We start from the raw sequence: 24,612 nt of genomic DNA, 5'->3' as shown, positions 1-24,612 counted from the left end.
AAAAAAAAAAAATTAGCCGGGCATGGTGGCGCATGCCTGTAGTCCCAGCTACTCGGGAGGCTGAGGCAGGAGGATCACTGGAGCCCAGGAGTTTGAGGTTGCTGTGAGCTAGGCTGACGCCACGGCACTCACTCTAGCCTGGACAACAAAGCGAGACTCTGTCTCAAAAAACAAAAAAAAAAAAAAAAAAAAAAGAAAAAGAAAAAAAAAAACAAAACATTTATTTATTTATTTTTTCAGCATATTATGGGGGTACAAATGTGCACATACAGTTTTAATTAGAAATGTAAGAATATTATTTCTTCTGACTTTTAGTCATTTATTTTTAGTTAACAAATGACGCCAGAGAACAATCTCTGTGCAAAAGGAACAAAAGCACATAGAGCAGAAAAAGGCATGCACCGTTATTCATTCACTCGCAGAATCCGGTCCAGATCACCATTGACACAGTGTTTTCGAGATTCAGTAGTCTACATACAACAAATGCTCTATGCAGGATGCTATCAACATGGTATCGTGGCAATCCTTGTACCATCTTCCCATAGCTGCTTTCCCTTATTCCAAACATGATAACATGAAACTCTTTGTGCCATGAAGAAAACTTTGTACATGCAAGTTTAGTTTTAAAAAAAAAAATAACTCAGAGGATGCAGGCTCTGGAGACAGAGGAAATCACTGCGAGTTGTGACCGTGCCTTATTGTTCCCAGGACTAAAATGAGAAGGCTTCCCAGGCGGTGCCAATCGTTGCAGACTTGTGAGGAAACTGAAAGACCCCAGCATGTCTTCACTTCCTAAAGATGCTGCAAGAGGTTAGTTGTTCTTCATCTAACCTCAAGCAGCTGGCACCACGGCGCAGCTTCCTCTCCGCTTTTCCCCTGAGCCGGGCGTGGAAACAGCAAGAGAAACGCGTGATACGACTTCTTTGCCGTGAAGTCCAGAACAGAGCTGCTGGCATCTCTAAGTGAATCACCAGCCGGCTTCATCTGGAGGCCAGTGGAATGTTTACCCTCTGGTCGGCTGGGACGTCCCTCGGCAGGATTCCGCCTGCCACGGGGTCCAGCCAGTCACCCGTCTTTTTCCCACTGCAACTCTGGTGTCCCCCACAAATCCCTGCAGCTGCCCTCGGTAGGCAAAGCAGATCAGTGTCCTTTCAACGGACCGGAAGTCATCACAGACCGAGCCCATTGTGCATTGAAAGGGCGGCACGCGCACTTAGAGACGAAACTTGTACTTCTCCTACCGCCTCTGAAGCCTCGGCAGCAAGGCCAGAGGGCAGCTCCCTGGGCGGGAGCTCACAGCCCCGGGGGGGTTTTCCCCTGTCTCCAGGGTCTGACCCTCAATTCCACAGTCCAGCGACTTCCACGTCCACTGCTTTTAAAGGCCCGTCCTGCTGGAAATCCTGTCCTGAGCTTTATCCATAGAGAGGGCTGAAGATACAGGAGGGGGGGCCTTTCTCCTGCGCAGCCCCCGTTCTGGGCGCTCCGCTCCCGGGCCCCTGCCCGGCACAGCTTTCCGTAGCATCTGGTCCCTGCAGAATGGTGTCCCCAGTGACCAGCTCCTGCCAGGGCGGCTTCTCTAGCTCCCAGTTCCTGAGCACACGGGCGGGGCAGCTTCCCCCAGCACGGCCTGGCAGCTTCGCAGCTCTGCCGGAGAGCAGAGAGGCGCGGGAGCAGAGCCCCTCTTGCTGAGCCGGCCGGCCCTCTCCAGCGAGGCCTGCATCCCCGTCTCGGGCCCCGCTCTTCCTTGGGTGCTCTGCTTTAGCCCTTAGGGTCATCGCTGCCCCCTATATCTGCTATTCCTTTTTTTTTTTTTGAGGCAGAGTCTCACTGTGTTGCTGGGCCAGAGTGCCGTGGCATCAGCCTGGCTCACAGCAACCTCAAACTCCTGGGCTCAAGCGATCCTCCTGCCTCAGCCTCCCAAGTAGCTGGGACTACAGGCATGCGCCACCGCGCCCGGCTAATTTTTTCTCTATATATTTTTAGTTGTCCAGCTAATTTATTTCTATTTACAGTAGAGACGGGGTCTCGCTCTTGCTCAGGCTGGTCTTGAACTCCTGAGCTCAAATGGTCCACCGGCCTCGGCCTCCCCGAGTGCTAGGATTATAGGGGTGAGCCACCCCACCCGGCCTGATTTGATTTTTATATATGGTGAGAGATAAGGATTTAGTTTCATTCTTCCACATATGGGTATCCTGTGTTCTTTAGAGTTGAACTCTCACAAGCCAGTCCCCCGTCATTCTAGTCCCCTGCTAATAATTCTTTATATTCAGCTTTCCCGGGTCAAGTCACCGTGGGGGCCCTGTCTCCTGGCTGGACCTGACACAGTACTGTTCTCACACCCTTCGATGTGCTTAGGGCGAGTCCTGCCTCGTGGCTCTTTTTCAAACTGTCATTAGTTATTCTCCGTCGTCTTGGAGACCAAGATGAATTTCTGAAAGTTTTCAAATGTTATAAAATAACCCTTAAGATTTTCATTAGGAGAGCACTGAACTAGCACGTGACGTTGCCGAGAAGGGCATTGCCATCACAGCGTGTTTCCCTGTCCAGAAACGACATTAGCTCCCCAGGCAGGTCATGCTCTTGAGGGTCGGGTCTGCTCGTTCTTGCTCGCGGGACGTCGTTTCCTCGCTTGGCTGGGAGCACGGTAAGAAGGGCTGCGTCCCGCCAAAGTGGTGGCACGGTCGCTCCTGCTGGGCACCTGTCTTCGTCTGTTCCGGGCTGCTGTGACAGAATGCCATAGACGGGTGTTGCGGGAAAATGCCAGGAGGATACAGAGAAACCGCCCTGCAAACTGAGGTGGTGCCAAGAGGCCAAAGAATGACTCAGACAAGTCCAGCGTGGCCAGTTGGAGGAGTTTATTACAGGTTACTGACACAGGGCTCCCACTCCTGCTCACGTCAGGAGTCCTCCAGGCACTCAGCCCTGGGGGGCGGCAGGAGCTCTTTGCAGAGTGAGGCACACACTGCCTGCATGTTTGTGGGACTTACATTCCTTCCTGGCAAGTGACGCAGAGAAAGAGCTATGTCACCTTTACTTATATATGCATAGTGCGTGCCAGTAAGTGGGGACTTTAGTGTCACAATTAGCTGAAGGGTATTATAAGATAATTGAGACATCGTAAAACAGTTTATACTGGTCTTAAGGTTTATGACCATCTACACAAAAGGAGCTATTTAGGAATACCTTTGTGCTTTGCGTTTCTTTCCACTTTCTTGCTTTGATCTATATCTGTAAGTTCAAAAGAAATCTGCACTTAGTTCTGTTAAACATTAAAAGTCAGTCAAGGCCGGGCGCAGTAGCTCACACCTGTAATCCTAGCACTCTGGGAGGGCGAGGCGGGCGGATTGCTCGAGGTCAGGAGTTCGAAACCAGCCTGACCAAGAGAGAGACCCCCGTCTCTACTATAAATAGAAAGAAATTAATTGGACAACTAATATATATAGAAAAAATTAGCCGGGCATGGTGGCGCATGCCTGTAGTCCCAGCTACTTGGGAGGCTGAGGCAGCAGGATCGCTTGAGCCCAGGAGTCTGAGGTTGCTGTGAGCTAGGCTGACGCCACGGCACTCACTCTAGCCTGGGCAACAAAGCGAGACTCTGTCTCAAAAAAAAAAAAAAGGCATTAAAAGGCATTGATCCCATTCACGGGGGCTCCACCCACGTAATCTAATCAGCTTCTATAGCCCACACCCCCAATACTGTCACATTGGTGATACAGTTTCAACAAATGAATTTGAGGAATTCACACCATAGTAGCACCCAAGGCATAGAAACAGGCAAGGATTCACTTTTATGACGATTTCTCAGCTATTGAGAAACCTTGTTTTTTCCCCCAGCCGAGGCCACAGATTGCCTCGCTGGGCCAGTGGGGACTTTATTGGTCTTTCTTACAAAGCCATTGCAGCCCTCCCAGGGTGCGGGCTTCGTGCAAGGATCTCATCTTCAACTTGTCTGTCCCCTTTCAAAACTTGAGGATTCATCTTTTGCTCCGGAAGGAGGAACCTGCCCGCTCACAGGCTGCTTCTCTGGGGCTCAGGTTCCCGTCTGCTCCTGCTGCCTGGAGATTTCCCTTCCTCCTTTGCAAGTCCAGCCTGGCCCTAAATCCGTGGAGTCGGGTATTTTATTCCACATCTTCAAGGACTGTAGCTGGAAATATTCGATCCCAGCCTAACTCTCCGTTCCAACTGGAATTCCTCCCTGTGTCTCCAGCCCTTCGGCCCCTCGCCCTGGGAGCATCTGGACAGAACCGGGTGGTGTGTGCATTGGCTGTGCGGATGAAACAAACAGGCCCCAGAAATGTGTGACTCTTCCTCAGGTAACAGTTTAGGGTAGGCGTTCCAGGTGGGTGGGGACCGCTGCCCGCTGCTGTTATCCACGCCCCCAGGGCAACTGCAGAGCGGCCATCTGCACAGAGCTTCCCTGAGCCTCCGACTGTAGCAGTTCTTGCTCCCAAGATGGGAAAAGGCCACAGAGGGAGGACGTGCATGGCAACACTCAGCAGACGGACAAAGCCAATCCCGAGGGAGCGAGGCTGGGAATGAAGTGTGAACGGGCGTCACATGCCCAGCTACAAAAGCCCGTTACCGCCAAAGAACGAGAGAAAGGATTTTGGTGGCTAGCAAGAAGGCCACAGAAGAAAAGATACTGGGTCCTGCAACAGGGAGGCCTAATTAGATTTGGGGATTGGGCAGGAGGAGGTCATTACAAAGGGCCTGTCTCAGGAAGGAGCGTTTCAGGAGGAGTCGGAGTTGCTCAGAGACAGAGCAAACACTCACGTTGGCCTGGAGAACAGAAAACGTGGAATAATCCAGAAACCAGAATGGGTGCTGTGGCAGGGGGCTCGGCGGGCAGGAGCCCACTCAGGCAGGATCCTGCAGGCTGCGGACAGATTCGGCTCTAACTGTGCACACAGTGGGAAGCCATCCAAAGTCATAAGCAGGGACTTGATATAATCCGACTTTCAGTTTTAAAAGGTCACTCTGGCTCGCCGTGCCCAATCTTGGTTTCTAAATACCATTATACAATAAAAGGAACCAGGCTCCTGGGGGGGGGACGACGGTGGGAGGGGGCGGCTGGTGGCTGATTCAGGACCGGGGCAAACGCAAGATAAATCGGGAGCAGTTTGTAGTACTAGCACTAGAAAGCAAAGAAATTCTAAAAAAAAAAAAAAAAAAAAAAAAGGGCAAAAAAGCATGTCACAGGGAAGAGGAGCCAACCTGAACTCCCAGCAGCCATTGCTGGAACAATGTGAGCAACAAAGTAAATAGCATCGTATTGGATTATAACTCAAAGCATAAAATATATGTACATGAATTCATATCGATACATATAAATGGTTTAACAAATAAATAGGTGAAAAAAGACAAATCTTCCTTACAGAAGAAGTCCAAGTAATATACAAATGCTCCCCACCCCAAGGAGTGGAGCTCGGCCCCCCCCTCTTTGACTGTGGGCCACACTGACAACGGCCTGCAAAGAGTAGGGGATGGATGGAGAATAGTCACCTCATGCCAGATAGACCTGGCAAACGTGACCTTAAGCAGGTGATCAAAGTTAACGTCAACAATATCTGCATAGAAAAACCACCATCAGGCTGGACTCAGGGGCTGACATCTGTAATCCCAGCACTCTGGAAGGCAGAGGGGGGAGGATCGTTTGAGCTCAGGAGTTCGAGACCAGCCTGAGCAAGAGCAAGACCCCATCTCTACTAAAAAAAAAAAAAAATAGAAATAAATTAGCTGGACAACTTAAAATATATACAGAAAAAATTAGCCAGGCATGGTGGCGCATGCCTATAGTCCCAGCTACTCGGGAGGCTGAGGCAGGAGGATCGCTTCAGTCCAGCAGTTTGAGGTTGCTGTGAGCTAGGCTGACACCCTGGCACTCTAGCCTGGGCAAGAGTGAGACTCTGTCTCAAAACAAAAAAAACCACCCTCAGCAAAGTCTAATGGCAAACTGGGAAAAAATGCACAACTCATATGACATGCAAAATTTAATCTCCTTGAAATATAAAGACATCCTACCATTCATTATTAAGAAGAAAAAAGACCAACAACCAAAAATAGGCAAAGAACATAAACAGTCCTAAGAAAACGAGGCTTCTAGATATATTAGCTTGAGCCATATAAAATTGCCAATATTGACTGCTTTTGACTTATATAAATGGCAACTTCATATGATTTAACCTATTAAAAGTTGCTAAACCGGCCGGGCGCGGTGGCTCACGCCTGTAATCCTAGCACTCTGGGAGGCCGAGGCGGGCGGATTGCTCAAGGTCGGGAGTTCGAAACCAGCCTGAGCGAGACCCCGTCTCTACTAAAAAAATAGAAAGAAATTAATTGACCAACTAAAAGTATATATACAAAAAATTAGCCGGGCATGGTGGTGCATGCCTGTAGTCCCAGCTACTCGGGAGGCTGAGGCAGGAGGATCGCTTGAGCCCAGGAGTTTGAGGTTGCTGTGAGCTAGGCTGACGCCACGGCACTCACTCTAGCCTGGGCAACAAAAAGTGAGACTCTGTCTCAAAAAAAAAAAAAAAAAAAAAAAGTTGCTAAACCACCAAAACCATAAGTGCCAATTACAACAATACTAAGATACTGTTTTCCACCCACAGTTTGGTTAAGAACAAAATATTTAATAATACCCTGGGGGCTGGGATGGGACAACAGGCCCCAACATGTACAGCTGGTGGAACAGTGTAACCTGCTATGATCTCCGAAGAGGGCAGCTTAGCAGCATCTATTAAAAGTATAGATGTGGCCGGGCGCGGTGGCTCACGCCTGTAATCCTAGCACTCCGGCAGGCCGAGGCAGGCGAATTGCTCAAGGTCAGGAGTTCAAAACCAGCCTGAGCAAGAGCGAGACCCCGTCTCTACTATAAATAGAAAGAAATTAATTGGCCAATTAATATATATAGAAAAAATTAGCCAGGCATGGTGGCGCATGCCTGTAGTCCCAGCTACTCGGGAGGCTGAGGAAGAAGGACTGCTTGAGCCCAGGAGTTTGAGTTGCTGTGAGCGAGGCTGATGCCATGGCACTCACTCTAGCCTGGGCAACAAAGCGAGACTCTGTCTCAAAAAAAAAAAAAATTATAGATGTACGTATCCTCAAAAGCATTTCTATTTCTAGGAATTTAACCTATGGATAAAACCCCAAAGGTTATTCACCGCAACATTATTTATAATAGCGCGAGATTGGAAATAACCTAACCTAAATGTCCATCAATAAGGGACATGATGTTTTAGGTATACAATGAACCACTATGCAGATTTTTTTTAATTTCTTTTTTTGGTCTTGAGACAGAGTCTGACTCTGTTGCCTGGGCTAGAGTGCCGTGGCTTAGCTCACAGCAATCTCAAACTCCTGGGCTCAGGTGATCCTCCTGCCTCAGCCTCCTGAGTAGCTGGGACTACAGGCATGCGCCACCATGCCCGGCTAATTTTTTCTATTTTTTTAATTGTTTGGCTAATTTCTTTATATTTTTTTAGTAAAGACGGGGTCTCGCTCTTGCTCAGGCTGGTCTCGAACTCCTGAGCTCAAACGATCTGCCCACCTCAGCCTCCCAGAATGCTAGGATTACAGGTATGAGCCACCACGCCTGGCCCACATTCTTTTTTTTTTTTTTAAGTTTAAGGAGTCAGGCAATATTAGTCAGAGAAACTGCTCCTGGTATAGCACAAATAAAATGCTAGGGGAAATATATAAACAACCTTTTTATTTTTGAGATAGTCTTGCTCTGTTGCCCAGTCAGCCTAGCTCACTGCAACCTCAAATTCCTGGGCTCAAGAGATCCTCCTGCCTCAGCCTCCGGAGTAGCTGGGACTACAGGGGCGTGCCGTCACACCCAGCTAAGTTTTTCTACTTTTAGTAGAGATGGGATCTTGCTCTTGCTCAGGCTGCTCTTGAATTCTCTTGAGCTCAAGCGATCTTCCTGCCTTGGCCTCCCAGAGTGTCAAGATTAACAGGCATGAAGCACTGCACCCACCTTTTTTTTTTTTTAAAGACAGCATCTCCATCTGTCATCCAGGCTGGATAGCACAATCATAGCTCACTGCAGCCTCAAACTTCTGGGCTCAGGCACAGTGATCCTCCTGCCTCAGCCTCCCAAAGTGCTGGGATTACATGTGAGCTACCAAGCACAGCCCCAAAACAACTTCTTTGTTTTTTTTTTTTTTTTGAGACAGAGTCTCGCTTTGTTGCCCAGGCTGGAGTGAGTGCCATGGCGTCAGCCTAGCTCACAGCAACCTCAAACTCCTGGGCTCAAGCAATCCTCCTGCCTCAGCCTCCCCAGTAGCTGGGACTACAGGCATGAACCACCATGGCCGGCTAATTTTTTGTATATATATATGTTTAGTTGGTCAATTAATTTCTTTCTATTTTTAGTAGAGACGGAGTCTTGCTCAGGCTGGTTTCGAACTCCTGACCTCGAGCAATCCACCCGCCTCGGCCTCCCAGAGAGCTAGGATTACAGACGTGAGCCACCGCGCCCGGTCAGCATTTTCATACAGTTTAACTTTAATAGTAAAATAAAGGGTGATCCATTGAATTACAGATTATTTCCTCAACTGCACAGTGACAATGAAGAAGTACTTGAACATTTATCTTACCCTTGGAAGTAAGATGTCTCTCCAAAAGAAACTCTTTAAAAATGTTTTCTTACTCTTTGATATTATTGGGGACTTACTTTATTCGATCAAGGAAATATTAAACATCATAATTGAGATATTGCAAAATGATACAATACATCTTTCAATATATTTGGGTTTGTTTTGTTTTGTTTTGTTTTGAGACAGAGTCTTGCTTTGATGCCCAGGCTAGAGTGAGTGCCGTGGTGTCAGCCTAGCTCACAGCAACCTCAAACTCCTGGGCTCAAGGAATCCTACTGCCTCAGCCTCCCGAGTAGCTGGGACTACAGGCATGCACCACCATGCCCAGCTCATTTTTTTTCTATATAGATTAGTTGGCCAATTAATTTCCTTCTATTAATAGTAGAGACAGGTCTCGCTCTTGCTCAGGCTGGTTTCGAACTCCTGACCTCGAGTAATCCACCCACCTCAGCCTCCCAGAGTGCTAGGATTACAGGCCTGAGCCACTGCGGCCGGCCAGTATTTGAAAAGCTAACCTGAAAAACAATGATGTAATTTACCCCATCAACAGGCTAAAAAAGAAAAAACACATTGATTATATCAATAGATCCAGAAAAAGCATTTGACAAAATCTAACACCCATTCATGATACAAACTGGGAGCAGAAGAGAACTTCCTCAACTTGACAAAGAGCATCTACAAAAAACCTACAGCTCACATACTTAACTGGAACAAACTTGAAGCTTTCCCACTAAGATCAGGAACAACGCAGGGATGTCCCTTTTCACCATTGTTTTTCAACATTGTACTGAAAATTCTAGCTAACACAACAAGGCAAGAAAAAGAAATAGAAGACATATGGATTGGGAAAGAAGATAGAAAATTGTCTTTGTTTGCAGATGACATAATCAACTATACAGAAAACCCAAAAGAACCAACAAAGTCCAAACTCCTTAGCCCTCAGGCCTGCCCTAACCAGCCGGGCTGGGGTGGAGGCTCCTTCCACCAAGCCAGCCAGAACGATCTATTTATGTGTCCCAGAATGTGTCAGCATTCTCCTGTTGCTGGTCTGGGACAGGCTGTTCTCTCCCTGACATGCCCTGGCGTAGCGCTCTCCAAACCTCTGTTCTTCGGTTTTCTTGAAACTTGTGCCAAAGCTGTGCGGCGCCTACAGCCCCACATATTTTATTTTCTTTAATGACTCATTTTGCATAAATAAATTGATTTTCTAAAGAAAAATCGATACCACTATCCTAAATAAGAAACCAGTATGAATAGCTGTTAAAAAAAATAAGAAAAATAAATTTAAGGAAAATTAAAGTTACTGTATTTAGGTAAAATTGTCAGCAGACGCCCTGAAGCTAGTTGGGGGTTGTGGATAGGAGATTAGAAGCGTGTTAGGACCAAATCGAGACTTTCCCCTTGATATGTTTGCAGGGCTTGAAAGAAAAGGAGTCCAGGCGTGGTGGCTCACGCCTGTAATCCTCACACTCTGGGAGGCCGAGGCGGGAGGACCGCTCAAGGTCAGGAGTTCCAGACCAGCCTGAGCAAGAGCAGACCCCATCTCTACTATAAATAGAAATTAATTAGCCAACTAAAAATATATATAAAAAATTAGGCGGGCATGGTGGCGTATGCCTGTAGTCCCAGCTACTCAGGAGGCTGAGGCAGGAGGATGGCTTGAGCCCAGGAGTTTGAGGTTGCTGTGAGCTAGGCTGACGTCACGGCACTCACTCTAGCCTGGGCAACAAAGTGAGACTCTGTCTCAAAAAAAAGGGAAGAGAGGGTAACTGGGCGGTCCGGTTCGCCGCTATGCCGGCCGGGGCCGCGACGCACCAGCGCTGCGGGCAGGACACGCGCGGGGCTCGCCCCGCAGACCCCCTCGCGCCTGGGGTGCAGCAAGGTGACCCGGAAATGGCCGTGACAGGCCACTACTCATGACAAGAGTTTGCGATGTGGAGCCTCTGGCTTCTCCGGCATCGGGCGATGCCCCGCGAGTGCGGAGAGGCCGCGCCTGGGCGGATGGTGGGAGCGAGCCGGCGCGGATCAGCCCGAAAGCGCAGTGGTGTAAACCTTTCCCGTTCTTTACAGGAAAGTGGGGGCGGGGGCATCTTCATGTGTGGGACACGATGTGTGACCCGGGGCCGCTGAGAGTAACGCTGAGAGGTTTCCCGGCCCTCCCTGGGGACCCAGCTGGGCGCAGCCCCAGGACCTGGGGCGCAGGCGGGCAGGGGTGACGGCGGGCAGGGCGCGGCAGGGGCTCGGGTGACAGCCGGGAAGGGCATGCAGGGGCTCGGGGGACAGCTGGCCAGGGGCGCGGGTGACAGGCGGGCAGGGGCTCGGGTGACAGCCAGGCAGGGCGCGGCAGGGCGCGGCACCAGGGGACGCGGGCCAGGCTGCGGGGCAGGCGATGCGAGGAGCGCCGGGCGCGGGGTGGGGGTGGGGTCGGAGTAGCCCCCCCCCGCCCTGCCTCTCCGCCTCCCCCTCCCCCGCCCTGCAGGGATCCGGGGACGCCCGCGGAGAGGGCGGGGGACGCGGAGAGGGGCGGCGGCGGCGACACCCTCCCGGCCGGGCCCCTCCACACCGCAGGCACGGCGCGGGGAGCGGGCGGGACCCCGCGACCCTCCGCTAGGACGTCCTACCCGCCAGTCCCTGCCGACGGCGGGGACAAGGGAAGGGAGGTGCGACCCTCTGTCCCCGCCCCGGGGCGGAGCCGAGGTCCGAGCCTGCGGAGCCAGAGACCGCGGGAAGCCGCCCGGGCTCCCTGCGGCTCCTCCCCCTCCGGCCAGACTCGGACCGACCCGCTACCCCCGCGGTCCCGGGGCCTGGGCGCAGCTGCCCGCGCGGCCTCCCGCCGCCCCCCGCCCGGGCGCGGCCCCTGCAGCCGCCATGGCGCGAGGAGACGCCCCGCAGGACAGGTGAGCTGCGGGCCGGGCGGGGGGCGGGCGGGACCCGGGTGGCCGTGGGCAGCGTGGACCTGCTCCCTGTGGGCGATGCAGGGTTCGAGAAGACCGGTGGAACTACAGTTCCCATCAGCCGACTCCCTGGCTGCCCGAGCCGGGGCGATGGGGATTGTAGTCCGCTCTCCGGAGGGCGGCCCGCGAGGCGGGAGGGCGGGGCGGGGGGGCGTCTCGGGGTGACCTTCTGACTGATCCCCACAGCTACCACCTGGTCGGGATCAGCTTCTTCATCCTGGGGCTGGGCACCCTCCTCCCCTGGAACTTCTTCATCACTGCCATCCCGGTGAGACTCGCGGCGGGGGTGACAGCCCCGCGGCCACACCACCGTCCATCCCTCCCGCCGCCTGGACTGCGGCCAGCCGGGCGCTTTCCCGCCGCCTGTGGCAGCCCGTGATGCGCGCCTGTCCGCGGCAGGCGGAGCCTCTCCTGCGGCCCCAAAGCCACTGTCAGGAATGCCTAGACCCAGGGGCAAGGCCACCAGCAGGGGTTCTGTGGACCCGGGAAAGGAGACCCCCATCCGCCTCCTCTGTTTGTCTTGTTTCTGAGCCAGCCACTGCAAACGTGGGATATCCGAGCCTTTGGTTTTCTTTGAAATAGCACGAATTAGAAACATTCATTCAACAAACTTTTCCTGTGGACCTACCCTGGCCGAGGGTCTCATGCTCTTTGGGCCTGGGCTATTCGTTCCTGTGTACTTGTCCCGACCTGCGGGACCTTCTGTTACTCGTGGGGGTCAAGGGGGACCATGCCTGAAAGAGATGGGCGAGAGAAAGGAACAAGATCAAGCAAATGGTTATCAAGGTCTACTTTACTTGGATTCTTTGTAGGTTTTATAAGGATACAGAAACAAGGAAGTAGAAACAGGGAGGTAGGGGCCCGGAGTGGTGGCTCACGCCTGTAATCCTAGCACCTTGGGAGGCCGAGGCGGGAGGATTGCTCAAGGTCAGGAGTTCGAAACCAGCCTGAGCGAGACCCCCCGTCTCTACCAAAAATAGAAATAAATTAATTGACCAACTAAAAATATATATACAAAAAAAAAAATTAGCCGGGCATGGTGGTGCATGCCTGTAGTCCCAGCTACTCGGGAGGCTGAGGCAGGAGGATCGCTTGAGCCCAGGAGTTTGAGGTTGCTGTGAGCCAGGCTGATGCCACGGCACTCACTCTAGCCTGGGCAACAAAGTGAGACTCTGTCTCAAAAAAAAAAAAAAAAAAAAGAAACAGGGAAGTAGAGTGGGGTGACTATGAGGCTTGGGTTTGGGCCAATCAGCCTCAACCAGCGTCTTATCAGTATTGAGGCTGTTTGCAACTGATTACCCAACCCCAACCTGGCAGGTGGTCGGGAACTATTGCAGTTGCACACCCTGGAGCATTCCGGGGTCAGCACGTCATGGAACGTATTCTTTTCGGGGCTACAGCTGGAGGGTGGGGTGCTATTTTTGTCCTGGGAATTTTCCAGGGCGAAGCCCATGTGTAGGACAGGTCATAGGGGTGTTGAGGGTCCTAGCTTCCAACATGTACTCAGTGCAACAACTTTCCTGGCGCCACTTGAGGGCCTGGCTCTGTGCTGGGCCCAGGTAAATGGGCCCCTGGCCTGAGAACAAGAGGCCAGAGAGCTATTAATAATGTAACACGGCCTGGGCCAGCCCAGGCTTGGAGCCGAGCACTGCGTGTCCCCGGGGGAGTGGGGACCCTTTCTGCTTCACAGGGAGAGGTTTGTGAGTTGGGAGTAGAGCAGGCAGGTGTGTGGAGCGTGGAGGGGGCGCGGTCGGGAGGAGGGGGCATTCCTGGAGGAGGTGACAGCCACGCACAGGCAGGGAGGCCAGTGAGGGCCAGCCACTTCAGAAAATGTGCCAGAGCCTGGCTTGCCTAGAGCTTAGTGGGACGGAGCAGGAGATGGGGCACAAAAGGGAGGCCGGGATCTATTCTGAAGGGCCCAAATGCTGCTGCAGAAATGGGGGGCTTTGCCCTGTGGGCAACAGGCAGGCAGGGGTGGGGTGGGGGTGGGGTGGTTAAGCAGAAGAGTGACAGGATGCATGTTTCAGAGAGAGTGCAGTTGCTCAGCACCTAGGCCCGGAGCCGGCTCACAGTGGGCGCTCAGTAGATAGCCATGGAACGCCGGCTCACAGTGGGTGCTCAGTAGATAGCCATGGAACGCCGGCTCACAGTGGGTGCTCAATGGATAGCCATGGAACGCCGGCTCACAGTGGGTGCTCAGTAGATAGCCATGGAACGCCGGCTCACAGTGGGTGCTCAATGGATAGCCATGGAACGCCGGCTCACAGTGGGTGCTCAGTAGATAGCCATGGAACGAATGAACCCAGAAGCCGCTGCAGGAGGGAGGTGGGGCTGGAACGGGGGTGCTGGGGAGGAGGGGCCATCTAAGCCGGAGCCTCGGGCTCTGTCCCAGACTTCAGCCGTTCCACTCGGTGCACGTCCGTGGAGTCCGACTATGTGCCGGGGGCGGGGCACCGTGCAGGGATAAGCAACAGGAGCGTGGGGGACACAGAGGGGGGCTGGGGCTCCTGACCCTACCTTGCCTCCCTGTCTGGCAGTACTTCCAGGGCCGGCTGGCGGGGCCCCCCAACAGCACAGCCAGGACTCTGAGCGCCAACCACACGGAACCTGAGGACGCCTTCAACTTCAACAACTGGGTGACGCTGCTGTCCCAGCTGCCCCTGCTGCTCTTCACCCTCCTCAACTCCTTCCTGTACCAGTGGTGAGAGGCAGCCTCCTCTGGGCCCAGGAGGACCGCCCGTGGCCCCTGCCCCGCCCCTCCCGCATCTGCCCCAGCCCCCTGCCCAGCTGAACCCCTGCCCTCCCCCTTGCCCTCCCCCCTGCCCAGCTGACCCCCCGGCCCGCCTCCCCTGCCCAGCTGACCCCCCTGCCCTCCTCCCCTGCCCAGCTGACCCCCCTGCCCGCCTCCCCTGCCCAGCTGACCCCCCTGCCCTCCTCCCCTGCCCAGCTGACCCCCCTCTGACCCCCCGGCCCGCCTCCCCTGCCCAGCTGACCCCCCTGCCCTCCTCCCCTGCCCAGCTGACCCCCCTGCCTTCCTCCCCTGCCCTGCTGGGCCTGGCTGAGCCACCCCATCCTCCCTCGCAGCGTCCCCGAGGCGGTGCGGGTCCTGGGCAGCCTGCTGGCCATACTGCTGCTCTTTGCCCTGACGGCGGCGCTGGTCAAGGTGGACGTGAGCCCCAGGCCCTTCTTCGGCATCACCATGGCCTCCGTCTGCCTCATCAACTGTGAGCACCTCCCCAGCCCAGCCTGCCCAGGGCTTCAGCACAGCCCAACACACCCCTGAGGGAAAAACAGGCCCAGAGGGAGAGGAAGAGTCACTTGTCCCAGCCCCAGTGACCTCAGAGCAGGCCTCCTGGCCGCCAGCCTCACAGACCAATGACCAGGATGCATGGGGGGCGTTGCACCACAGTGCCCAGAGTCCCTGGAAAGTTCACACCTGCCCCGCCTAGTGCAGAGCCCCCCGGGCACCCTGCTGACACCTCCTCCAGGGAGCCCCCGAGGCCTGCCTAGCTGAGCAGCAGCCCTGTCCCTGTCCTCCACAGCCTTCAGTGCAGTCCTGCAGGGCAGCCTCTTTGGGCAGCTGGGCACCATGCCTTCCACCTACAGCACCCTCTTCCTCAGCGGCCAGGGCCTGGCTGGAATCTTCGCTGCCCTTGCCATGCTCATGTCCATGGCCAGTGAGTGGACTTGGGTGGCTGGAGGGCTGGGGTGGCCTCTGGGGTTCGGGGGACCAGAGAGGGCATGAGAGGGCTGCCTGCCTGGTTCTGCGTGTAGACGGAGGAGGTGGGGTGACGTGGAATGGAGGCTGGGTCTGGGGCCCTGCAGTGAGGGAACAACCAGGGACGGCCGGGTTTCCTGGGGCCAACTGGCACGTGGCAGCAGGTTGAGGCTGAGAGGGGGTTTAGGTTTGGGATTCTGGTAGACTTAGGTTTGAATCGTTTCACTGCTCACTGGCTGGGGGCCTTGGACAAGGCACATAGCCCCTCTGTGCCTCGGTTTCCCCCTCACATGGCTGTGGCTGTTCCCTGCTCAGATCGTAACGAGCAGTAAGAGAAGGCTCGCGGCACATAGTAGGTGCTCAGCAAAAGTGGCACGTAGGGGAAAGGCCGGTCTAGGGCCCTGGACAAGACCCCTGAGCTTGTCAGTGAAGGGAGGAGCGGGCAAGGCTGGAAAGGCGTCTGGGACAGGAGGCACGGTGACAAGTGGGACAGAGTTGGAGGTGCTGTGGGGTATGGTGGCACCAGCCGCCTCTCTGCAGCTGAAGCTTCTGCCACAGGTGGCGTGGACGCCCAGACCTCTGCGCTGGGGTACTTCATCACCCCCTGCGTGGGCATCCTCGTGTCCATCGTGTGCTACCTGAGCCTGCCCCACCTGGTGAGCCTGCTGGCGGGCTCCATGCCCACCGCACAGTGTCCCGGTGCAGTCCTGAGTCTGAGGGGCCAGGGGAGGCGGAGGAGACCTGAGCTCAGCCCCGATCCCCGAAGGAGTCTGCCACCGGGGGGCCCCAGCCTCTAAGCTAGTGGTGTGGGGGGATCCAGACACCTCAGCAACGCCAGGCAGGACCAGCACTTTCCTGTCCTTCCGCAGAAGTTTGCTCGCTACTACCTGGCCAAGAAACCATCGCAGGCCCAAGCTCACGAGCTGGAGACCAAAGCCGAGCTCCTCCAGTCTGGTAAGCCCCAAGACCCAGGCAGGAGGTGGGAGACCCGGAGCAGGTTAGAGAGTCACCTCCCTCTGTCCCCAACTAGAGCCCCACCCTAGCAGCCTTATGTGAGCAGAGGCAGGAGGTCACAGAGGGAAGTGAGTAGGGTTAAAGTCTTACTGCTCTTTGGACCTCAGTTTCTTCCTCTATAAAATGGGAGGCAGTGGAGCTTCATGCATGCAAGCTCTGGATTCGAGGCCCCTGAATTTGAATACTGGTTTCACAACATCCCAGCTGTGTGGCCTTGGGCCAGTCACTTAACCACTCAAACCCTCTGAGCCTCACTTTCCCCTGCGTTATCTATCTAAGGTGCTTAACACATTGCCCGGCACTCATTAGCAGCTGTGCGTGTGTCCTTTGTTAAGGGGCTGGGGTAGACCACTGTTTTTTTGTTGTTTTTTGTGTTTTTTTTAAGACAGAGTCTCACTCTGTTGCCCGGGCTAGAGTGCCGTGGCGTCAGCCTAGCTCACAGCAACCTCAAACTCCTGGGCTCAAGCAATCCTGCCTCAGCCTCCCAAGTAGCTGGGACTACAGGCATGCACCACCATGCCCGGCTAATTTTTTCTGTGTATTTTTAGTTGGCCAATTAATTTCTTTCTATTTTTAGTAGAGATGGGTCTCGCTCTTGCTCAGGCTGGTTTCGAACTCCTGACCTTGAGCGATCCTCCCGCCTCGGCCTCCCAGAAAGCTAGGATTACAGGCGTGAGCCACCGCGCCTGGGCTGGACCACTGGTTTTAACTGCTGGGACTCTCCTCGTCAGGGCTGGCTGTCAGGAAACCTGGGTCACAGGCATGACCCCACCCTCCCCTCTTGCCCCAGATGAGAAGAACGGGATTCCCAGCAGCCCCCAGAAGGTGGCCCTGACTCTGGATCTTGACCCTGTGAAGGAGCCAGAGCTGGAGCCAGAGCTGGAGCCAGACCAGCCCCAGGTGCCAGGGAAACCTTCAGTCTTCATTGTCTTCCGGAAGGTATGGCTTGGCTGTGGTCCCCGCCACCACCCCTGGGGAGAATGGGGCCTTGGTACTCACAGTGTCTACCCTGAGGGAGCAGGGTCCTGGCAAGTCAGGGGCTCGGCTGGGCCGGGCCTGCCTGCTCACACCCTGCCTCCGGCCCCCAGATCTGGCTGACGGCGTTGTGCCTTGTGTTGGTCTTCACAGTCACCTTGTCTGTCTTCCCTGCCATCACAGCCATGGTGACCAGCTCCACCAGTCCGGGGAAGTGGAGTGAGTGTCAGGGCACGGGAGAGGGCAGGGCAGGGGCACACAAGACAGGGAAGGGAGGGAAGCTGGGGACCAGGATGAGCCACCAGCCCTCTCTCTCCCAGGCCAGTTCTTCAACCCCATCTGCTGCTTCCTTCTCTTCAACATCATGGACTGGCTGGGGCGGAGCCTGACCTCCTACTTCCTGTGGGTGAGCACACTGGCCTGGTGCGCTGAGGTTGTAGGAAGCAGTTTGGGATCAGAGGGTGCGAGAGAGCATAAGGGGTGATTTTCCAGTAGGCTGCCGAGTGGTCTGGCAGTGGCCTGCCGCCCAAGTGGCAGTGGGGAAGCCAGGGCTGGGACTCGAGCCATGTCCAGTGGACCTCTGTGTCCCCAGCATCCAGCCCCAGGTGAGGGATTGGACCTTGCATAGCTTTTAGCGACAGTGCTGTTTCTTTTTTGAGACAGAGTCTCGCTTTGTTGCCCAGGCTAGAGTGAGTGCCGTGGCGTCAGCCTAGCTCACAGCAACCTCAAACTCCTGGGCTCAAGCCATCCTCCTGCCTCAGCCTCCCGAGTAGCTGGGACTACAGGCATGTGCCACCATGCCCGGCTAATTTTTCTATATATATTACTTGGCCAATTAATTTCTTTCTATTTATAGTAGAGACAGGGTATCACTCTTGTTCAGTTTGGTTTTGAACTCCTGACCTCGAGCAATCCGCCTGCCTCAGCCTCCCAGAGTGCTAGGATTACAGGCATGAGCCACCGCACCCAGCCGACAGTGCTGTTTCTTTAAATGAAATCTTCCAAAGAGATATAATAAATGAATCCGATTGATGAGGAGCTACTCTGAGCCAAGTCAGGACAGGACCTGGGTCTCCAGCTTCCAATCCCACGCAGCAACCTAACCCCACCTGCCCCAAAGGGTTCCGTGGAACCCCCAGGGGTGCTCTGAGGAACCAAGTCTGAAAACCACAGGTGCTGTCTGAGGCCCCTCTAGTTCTGCCAGGAAGAACACACGCCGGACACTGACTGCCAGGTGGGCTTGGCGCAGCCCCTTGTTCTCTAGTGGTCCCAGTGCTCAGAGGGTAGGTCAGGTCAAAGGAGGTCAGGGAGTGATCGATGGGTCCACCTGTGGGTGTCCCAAGGTGTCCAGGGACCCTGCTCACCCCAGCCTCTGCCACAGCCCAACGAGGACAGCCGGCTGCTGCCCCTGCTGGTCTGCCTGCGCTTCCTGTTCGTGCCGCTCTTCATGCTGTGCCACGTGCCCCAGAGGTCCCGGCTGCCCATCCTCTTCGCACAGGACGCCTACTTCATCACCTTCATGCTGCTCTTTGCCGTGTCCAACGGGTACCTGGTGTCCCTCACCATGTGCCTGGCGCCCAGGTCTGCGGGATGGGTGGGGAGCGAGCTGGGAGTGGGGAGGAGGGCTAGCTCTTGGAGGAGGGGCAGCCTGCGGGGAGGGGGGCCGCTTCTGCTCCTGGCCAGCCCCCCAGCTGTCTGCCGGCCTCGCAGGTGTCCCCTGTCTGGCGTCCCCTGTCTGGTGAGGACTTAACTGCTCGGGAGAGGAGAACTGGACTGGGGAGGTATCTGCCTGATAAAGTAGCCCGTGCACTGATTCTGGGGCCGCTCTGTGAGCCTCAGTTTCCCCATCTGTAAAATAAATGGATTGGCCTGTCATCCTGCAGGGCCCATCCAGCTCCAAAATTCTCAGTTGAAGGGGAGCTAAGGTTTTGATCCAAAGCAGGGTCATGGCTGTTTCCCCAAGGGGCAAAGGAATCGAGAAGCCAGGAAGAGTAAAGGTGAGAGGGAGGACCAGGTTGGGGACATTTTGTCAAGAAGGAAGGCAGTGGAATCTGGAATCCCATAGTGTTGGACCCCTGAGAGGTGGCCTTGTCATTTTATAGATTGGGAAACCGAGGCCTGGAAAGCAGGGCCTAATTATAGACCAACCCCTCTTACGGGTTGGTGAGAGCCCAGACTGGACGTGCAGAGGGTCTGGGGGCGGCTCCGGGTTTGAGCTCAGCGTGTTCTGAGAGCTCCTATTCCTGGGTGTTCCAGGCAGGTGCTGCCACATGAGAGGGAGGTGGCCGGTGCCCTCATGACCTTCTTCCTGGCCCTGGGACTCTCCTGCGGAGCCTCTCTCTCCTTCCTCTTCAAGGCGCTGCTCTGAAGTGGCCCGTGGGGGCTCTCCCAGCAGCCCCTCCCCGGCGTCCCCTCTGGAGCCGAGATCCAGCCCAGGGGAACAGCGAGCCGGGCACGGGCCTCTCCTGGGCGGGGCCCCTGGGTCTGGGCTGCCGGAGGAGCAGGAGCTGCTCTCCACCCTGGCTGGTGACCGCTCTGCGTGCTGCGAGGAAGACTCACCGCCGGCTCGTTCTAACCTCCCAGGAGCAGCGCTGACCCACCTGGCCTCACTGGAAGGTGGTCGTCGGGGACACGGGGCCACGGCCCTCCCACCCACGGCCAGCGCTGCACTTGCCAGTCGGCACCAGGAGCTGAGGATGTGCCTGATGTGGCCCCTGCCCCAGGCTCAGGGAGGCTGTGGGGCCCAGGCCAGGGTGGGAGCTCTTCCTCCCCCAGGCCTCAGCGACACAGGGTGCCAGGGCAGTTGAAGGGACAAGGTAGGACAAAGGTGCTGAGAGTCTGAGAGTGCACAGAGGACTGGGGTCTGGGCCTCAACCAGTGTTTTTTTTTTTTATTTTTTATTTCAGCATATTATGGGGATACAGATTTTAAGGTTTCAATAAATGCCCATTTCCCCCCTCCCCCCACAAGTCTGAGTCTCCAGCATGACCATCCCCCAGATGGTGCACATCTCACTCATTATGTATGTATATACCTGCCCCCCCTCCTCCCCCACCTGCCCAGTACCCTATTACTGTAGTACCTATGTGACCACTTAGGTGCTGCTCAGTTAATACCAATTTGCTGGTGAATATATGTGGTGCTTGTTTTTCCATTCTTGGGAAACTTCACTTAATAGTATGGGTTCCAGCTCTAACCAGGAAAATATAAGATGTGCTATGTCACCATTGTTTCTTAGAGCTGAATAGTACTCCATGGTATACATATACCACATTTTATTAATCCATTCTTGGATTGATGGACACTTGGGCTGTTTCCACAGCCTTGCAATTGTGAATTGTGCTGCTATAAACATTCGAGTGCAGGTGTCTTTTTTGTAGAGTGTCATTGGATCATTTGGGTAGATGCCCAGCAATGGGATTGCTGGATCAAATGGTAGAATCACTTGTATCGCTTTAAGATATCTCCATATTGCTTTCCACAGAGGTTGAACTAGTTTGCAGTCCCACCAGCAGTGTAGGAGTGTTCCTCTCTCTCCGCAACCACGCCAGCATTTATTGTTTGGAGATTTTTTTTTTTATTTTGGCATATTATGGGGGTACAGATTTTAAGGTTTCAATAAATGCCCATTTCCCCCCCTTCCCCCAAAAATCTGAGTCTCCATCATGACCATCCCCCAGATGGTGCACATCTCACTCATTATGTATGTATATACCTGCCCCCCTCCCCCCTCCCACCTGCCCAATACCCTATTCCTGTAGTACCTATGTGTCCACTTAGGTGCTACTCAGTTAATACCAGTTTGCTGGAGAATATATCTGGTGCTTGTTTTTCCATTCTTGGGATACTTCACTTAGTAGTATGGGTTCCAGCTCTAACCAGGAAAATATAAGATGTGCTATATCACCATTGTTTCTTAGAGCTGAATAGTACTCCATGGTATACATATACCACATTTTATTAATCCATTCTTGGATTGATGGGCACTTGGGCTGTTTCCACAGCCTTGCAATTATGAATTGTGCTGCTATAAACATTCGAGTGCAGGTGTCTTTTTTGTAGAGTGTCATTGGATCCTTTGGGTAGATGCCCAGCAATGGGATTGCTGGATCAAATGGTAGATTCACTTGTATCGCTTTAAGGTATCTCCATATTGCTTTCCACAGAGGTTGAACTAGTTTGCAGTCCCACCAGCAGTGTAGGAGTGTTCCTCTCTCTCCACAACCACACCAGCATTTATTGTTTGGAGATTTTTTGATAAAGGCCATTCTCACTGGGGTTAAGTGATATCTCATTGTGGTTTTGATTTGCATTTCCCTGATGATTAGAAATGTTGAGCATTTTTTCATATGTTGGCCATTCTTCTGTCTTCTTTAGAAAAGTTTCTGTTCAAGTCCTTTGCCCACTTTTTTTTTTTTTTTTTTTTTTTTTTTTTTTTTGAGACAGAGTCTCACTTTGTTGTCCAGGCTAGAGTGAGTGCCGTGGCGTGAGCCTAGCTCACAGCAACCTCAAACTCCTGGGCTCAAGCGATCCTCCTGCCTCAGCCTCCCGAGTAGCTGGGACTACAGGCATGCGCCACCATGCCCGGCTAATTTTTTTTATATATATATCAGTTGGCCAATTAATTTCTTTCTATTTATAGTAGAGACGGGGTCTCGCTCTTGCTCAGGCTGGTTTTGAACTCCTGACCTTGAGCAATCCACCCGCCTCGGCCTCCCAAGAGCTAGGATTACAGGCGTGAGCCACAGCGCCCGGCCTCTTTGCCCACTTTTTAATGGGGTTATTTGATTTTTTCTTCCTGATTTTCGTGAGTTCTAAGTATATTCTAGTTATCAGTCCCTTATCGGATGCATAGGATGCAAAAATTTTCTCCCATTCTGTAGGTTGTCTGCTTACTTTCATGACTATTTCTTTGGCTGTGCAGAAGCTTTGTAGTCTGATCATGTCCCATTTATTTATTTTTGTTGCTGCTGTGATTGCCTTTGGGGACTTCTTCATAAACTCTTTGCCCAGGCCGATGTCTAGGAGAGTGTTTCCAACTTTTTTCTCTAGAGTTCTAATAGTTTCATACCTTAGGTTTAAGTCTGTTATCCAGCGTGAGTTGATTTTTGTGAGAGGTGAAAGGTGTGGGTCCTGTTTTAGCCTTCTACAGGTGGCTATCCAGTTTTCCCAGCACCATTTATTGAAGAGGGATTCTTTTCCCCAGCGTATATTTTTGTCTGCTTTGTCAAAGATTAGATGGCTATATGAGGATGGTTTTATATCAGGATTCTCGCATCTGTTCCACTGGTCAATATTCCTATTTTTGTGCCAATACCATATTGATTTAATTACTACAGCTTTGTAGTATAGTTTGATATCTGGCATATTAATGCCTCCCATTTTGTTTTGTTTTTTTTTTTTTTTTGAAGCAAAGACCTCACTGGCACCATTTTGTTTTTGTTGCCTAGAATTGCTCTTGATATTCGGGGTCTTCTTTGGTTTCATACGAAGCGTAAAATTATTTTTTCTATATCTGTGAAGAATGCTGATGGGATTTTAATAGGTATTGCATTGAATCTGTAGATCAGTTTGGGTAGTATAGACATTTTGATGATATTGAGTCTACCGATCCACGAGCATGGTATGGATTTCTATCTGTTTACATCCTCTGCTATTTCCTTCCTCAGTGTCTCATAGTTCTCCCTGTAGAGGTCTTTTACGTCCTTGGTTAAGTATATTCCTAGGTACTTTAGTTTCTTTGTTGCTATTGTGAAGGGAATTGAGTCTTTGATTTGGTTCTCAATTAGATTGTTGTTGGCGTATATGAATGCCTCTGATTTCTGTGTATTGATTTTGTATCCTGAGACTTTACTAAATTCATTGATCAGTTCCAGGAGTTTCTTGGTTGAATCTTTGGGGTTTTCTAGATACAATATCATATCATCAGCAAACAGTGAAAGTTTGATCTCTTCTGCCCCTATTTGGATACCTTTGATTCCATTTTCCTGTCTGATTGCTGTAGCCAAGACTTCCAGCACTATGTTGAACAGAAGTGGAGATAGTGGGCAGCCTTGTCTGGTTCCAGTTTTAAGTGGGAAGGATTTCCCCATTCAGCATGATGTTGGCTATGGGTCTGTCATATATGGCTTGTATCATTTTTAGGTATGTCCCTTCTATGCCGATTTTCTTAAGTGTTCGTATCATGAAAGGGTGTTGAATTTTGTCAAAAGCTTTTTCTGCATCTATTGAAAAGGATCATGTGGTCTTTGTTTTTGCTTCTGTTTATGTGGTGAATTGCATTTATAGATTTACGTATGTTGAACCATCCCTGCATCCCTGGGATGAAGCCCACTTGGTTGTGGTGGATTATTTTTTTGATAAGTGTCTGGATTCGGTTAGCTAAGATTTTGTTGAAAATTTTTGCATCTATATTCATTAGGGATATTGGTCTGTAGTTTTCTTTTTTTGTTGCATCCTTTCCTGGTTTTGGTATCAGAGTAATATTCGCTTCATAAAAGGTGTCGGGGAGGTTTCCGTTCTTCTCGATGTTGTGGAATAGTTTCTGCAAGATAGGTACTAGTTCTTCTTTGTAAATGTGGTAAAATTCGGGTGTGAAGCCATCTGGACCGGGACTTTTCTTTTTAGGGAGATTTTTAATTGCTGTTTCTATTTCAGCTGTTGAGATTGGTCTGTTCAGGGAATCTATTTCTTCCTGGTTGAGCCTAGGGAGGCTGTGTGTTTCTAGAAATTTGTCCATTTCCTCCACATTTTCCAGTTTGTGTGCATAAAGATTTTTATAGTATTCATAAATTGTATCCTGTATCTCTTTGGGATCAGTTGTGATATCTCCTTTTTTATTCCTGATGGAGCCTATTAGAGATTTCTCTTTTCTGCTTTTCGTTAGCTTAGCCAATGGTGTGTCAATTTTGTTTATTTTTTCAAAGAACCAACTTTTTGTCTTATTAATCTCCTGAATAGCTTCCCTGTTTTCAACTTCGTTTAGTTCTGATTTGATCTTGTTGATTTCACTTCTTCTGCTGGGTTTGGGGTTGGTCTGTTCTTCTTTTTCCAGCTCTTTGAGTCGTTTCATTAGATTGTCTATTTGTGATCTTCTTGTCTTTTGGTTATAGGCATTTATGGAGATAAACTTTCCTCTCAGAACTGCTTTAGCTGTGTCCCAGAGGAGTTGATAACTTGTCTCTCCATTGTCGTTTTCTTCATAGAATTTTTTTATTTCTGTCTTGATTTCTTCATTTATGAAGTAATCATTTAGTAGGAGGTTGTTTAATTTCCACGTTTCTGTGTAGAAATGTGAGTTTCTGTTAGGGTTGATTTCTACTTTTATTCCACTGTGATCTGAGAAGGT

General features: G+C 52.2%; 1 protein-coding gene across 2 annotated transcripts; it reads left to right on the top strand.

Annotated features, from left to right (window-relative positions):
* The first annotated feature begins 11,324 nt into the window (after positions 1 to 11,324).
* On the top strand, positions 11,325 to 20,667 carry SLC29A2 (solute carrier family 29 member 2). 2 transcript variants are annotated; one of them, XM_012757728.3, is made up of 12 exons: positions 11,325 to 11,500; positions 11,744 to 11,825; positions 14,095 to 14,258; positions 14,642 to 14,781; positions 15,100 to 15,234; positions 15,834 to 15,931; positions 16,145 to 16,229; positions 17,080 to 17,228; positions 17,378 to 17,483; positions 17,585 to 17,670; positions 18,646 to 18,845; positions 19,521 to 20,667. In XM_012757728.3, the coding sequence occupies exons 1-12, from the start codon at positions 11,472 to 11,474 to the stop codon at positions 19,630 to 19,632; spliced, it is 1,386 nt and encodes a 461-aa protein (XP_012613182.1). In that variant the 5' UTR covers positions 11,325 to 11,471; the 3' UTR covers positions 19,633 to 20,667. The 2 variants fall into 2 exon arrangements, with proteins under 2 accessions (XP_012613182.1, XP_012613183.1); XM_012757729.3 differs by lacking the exon at positions 11,744 to 11,825.
* The last annotated feature ends 3,945 nt before the right edge of the window (positions 20,668 to 24,612 follow it).

Source organism: Microcebus murinus, chromosome 4 (assembly GCF_040939455.1).
Source record: "Microcebus murinus isolate Inina chromosome 4, M.murinus_Inina_mat1.0, whole genome shotgun sequence".
NCBI lineage: Eukaryota > Metazoa > Chordata > Mammalia > Primates > Cheirogaleidae > Microcebus > Microcebus murinus.
Note: the sequence above shows the minus strand (reverse complement) of the source record. Positions and strands in the feature narration are given on the sequence as shown.

What these genes read in the sequence shown, in the direction of transcription:
- SLC29A2 (XM_012757728.3), top strand. Translation starts at nt 11,472, where the DNA reads ATGGCGCGAGGAGACGCCCCGCAGGACAG. An exon ending in AGCCGAGCTCCTCCAGTCTG is followed by an intron (nt 16,230 to 17,079) that starts GTAAGCCCCAAG and finishes CTCTTGCCCCAG; the next exon opens with ATGAGAAGAACGGGATTCCC. An exon ending in ACCATGTGCCTGGCGCCCAG is followed by an intron (nt 18,846 to 19,520) that starts GTCTGCGGGATG and finishes TGGGTGTTCCAG; the next exon opens with GCAGGTGCTGCCACATGAGA.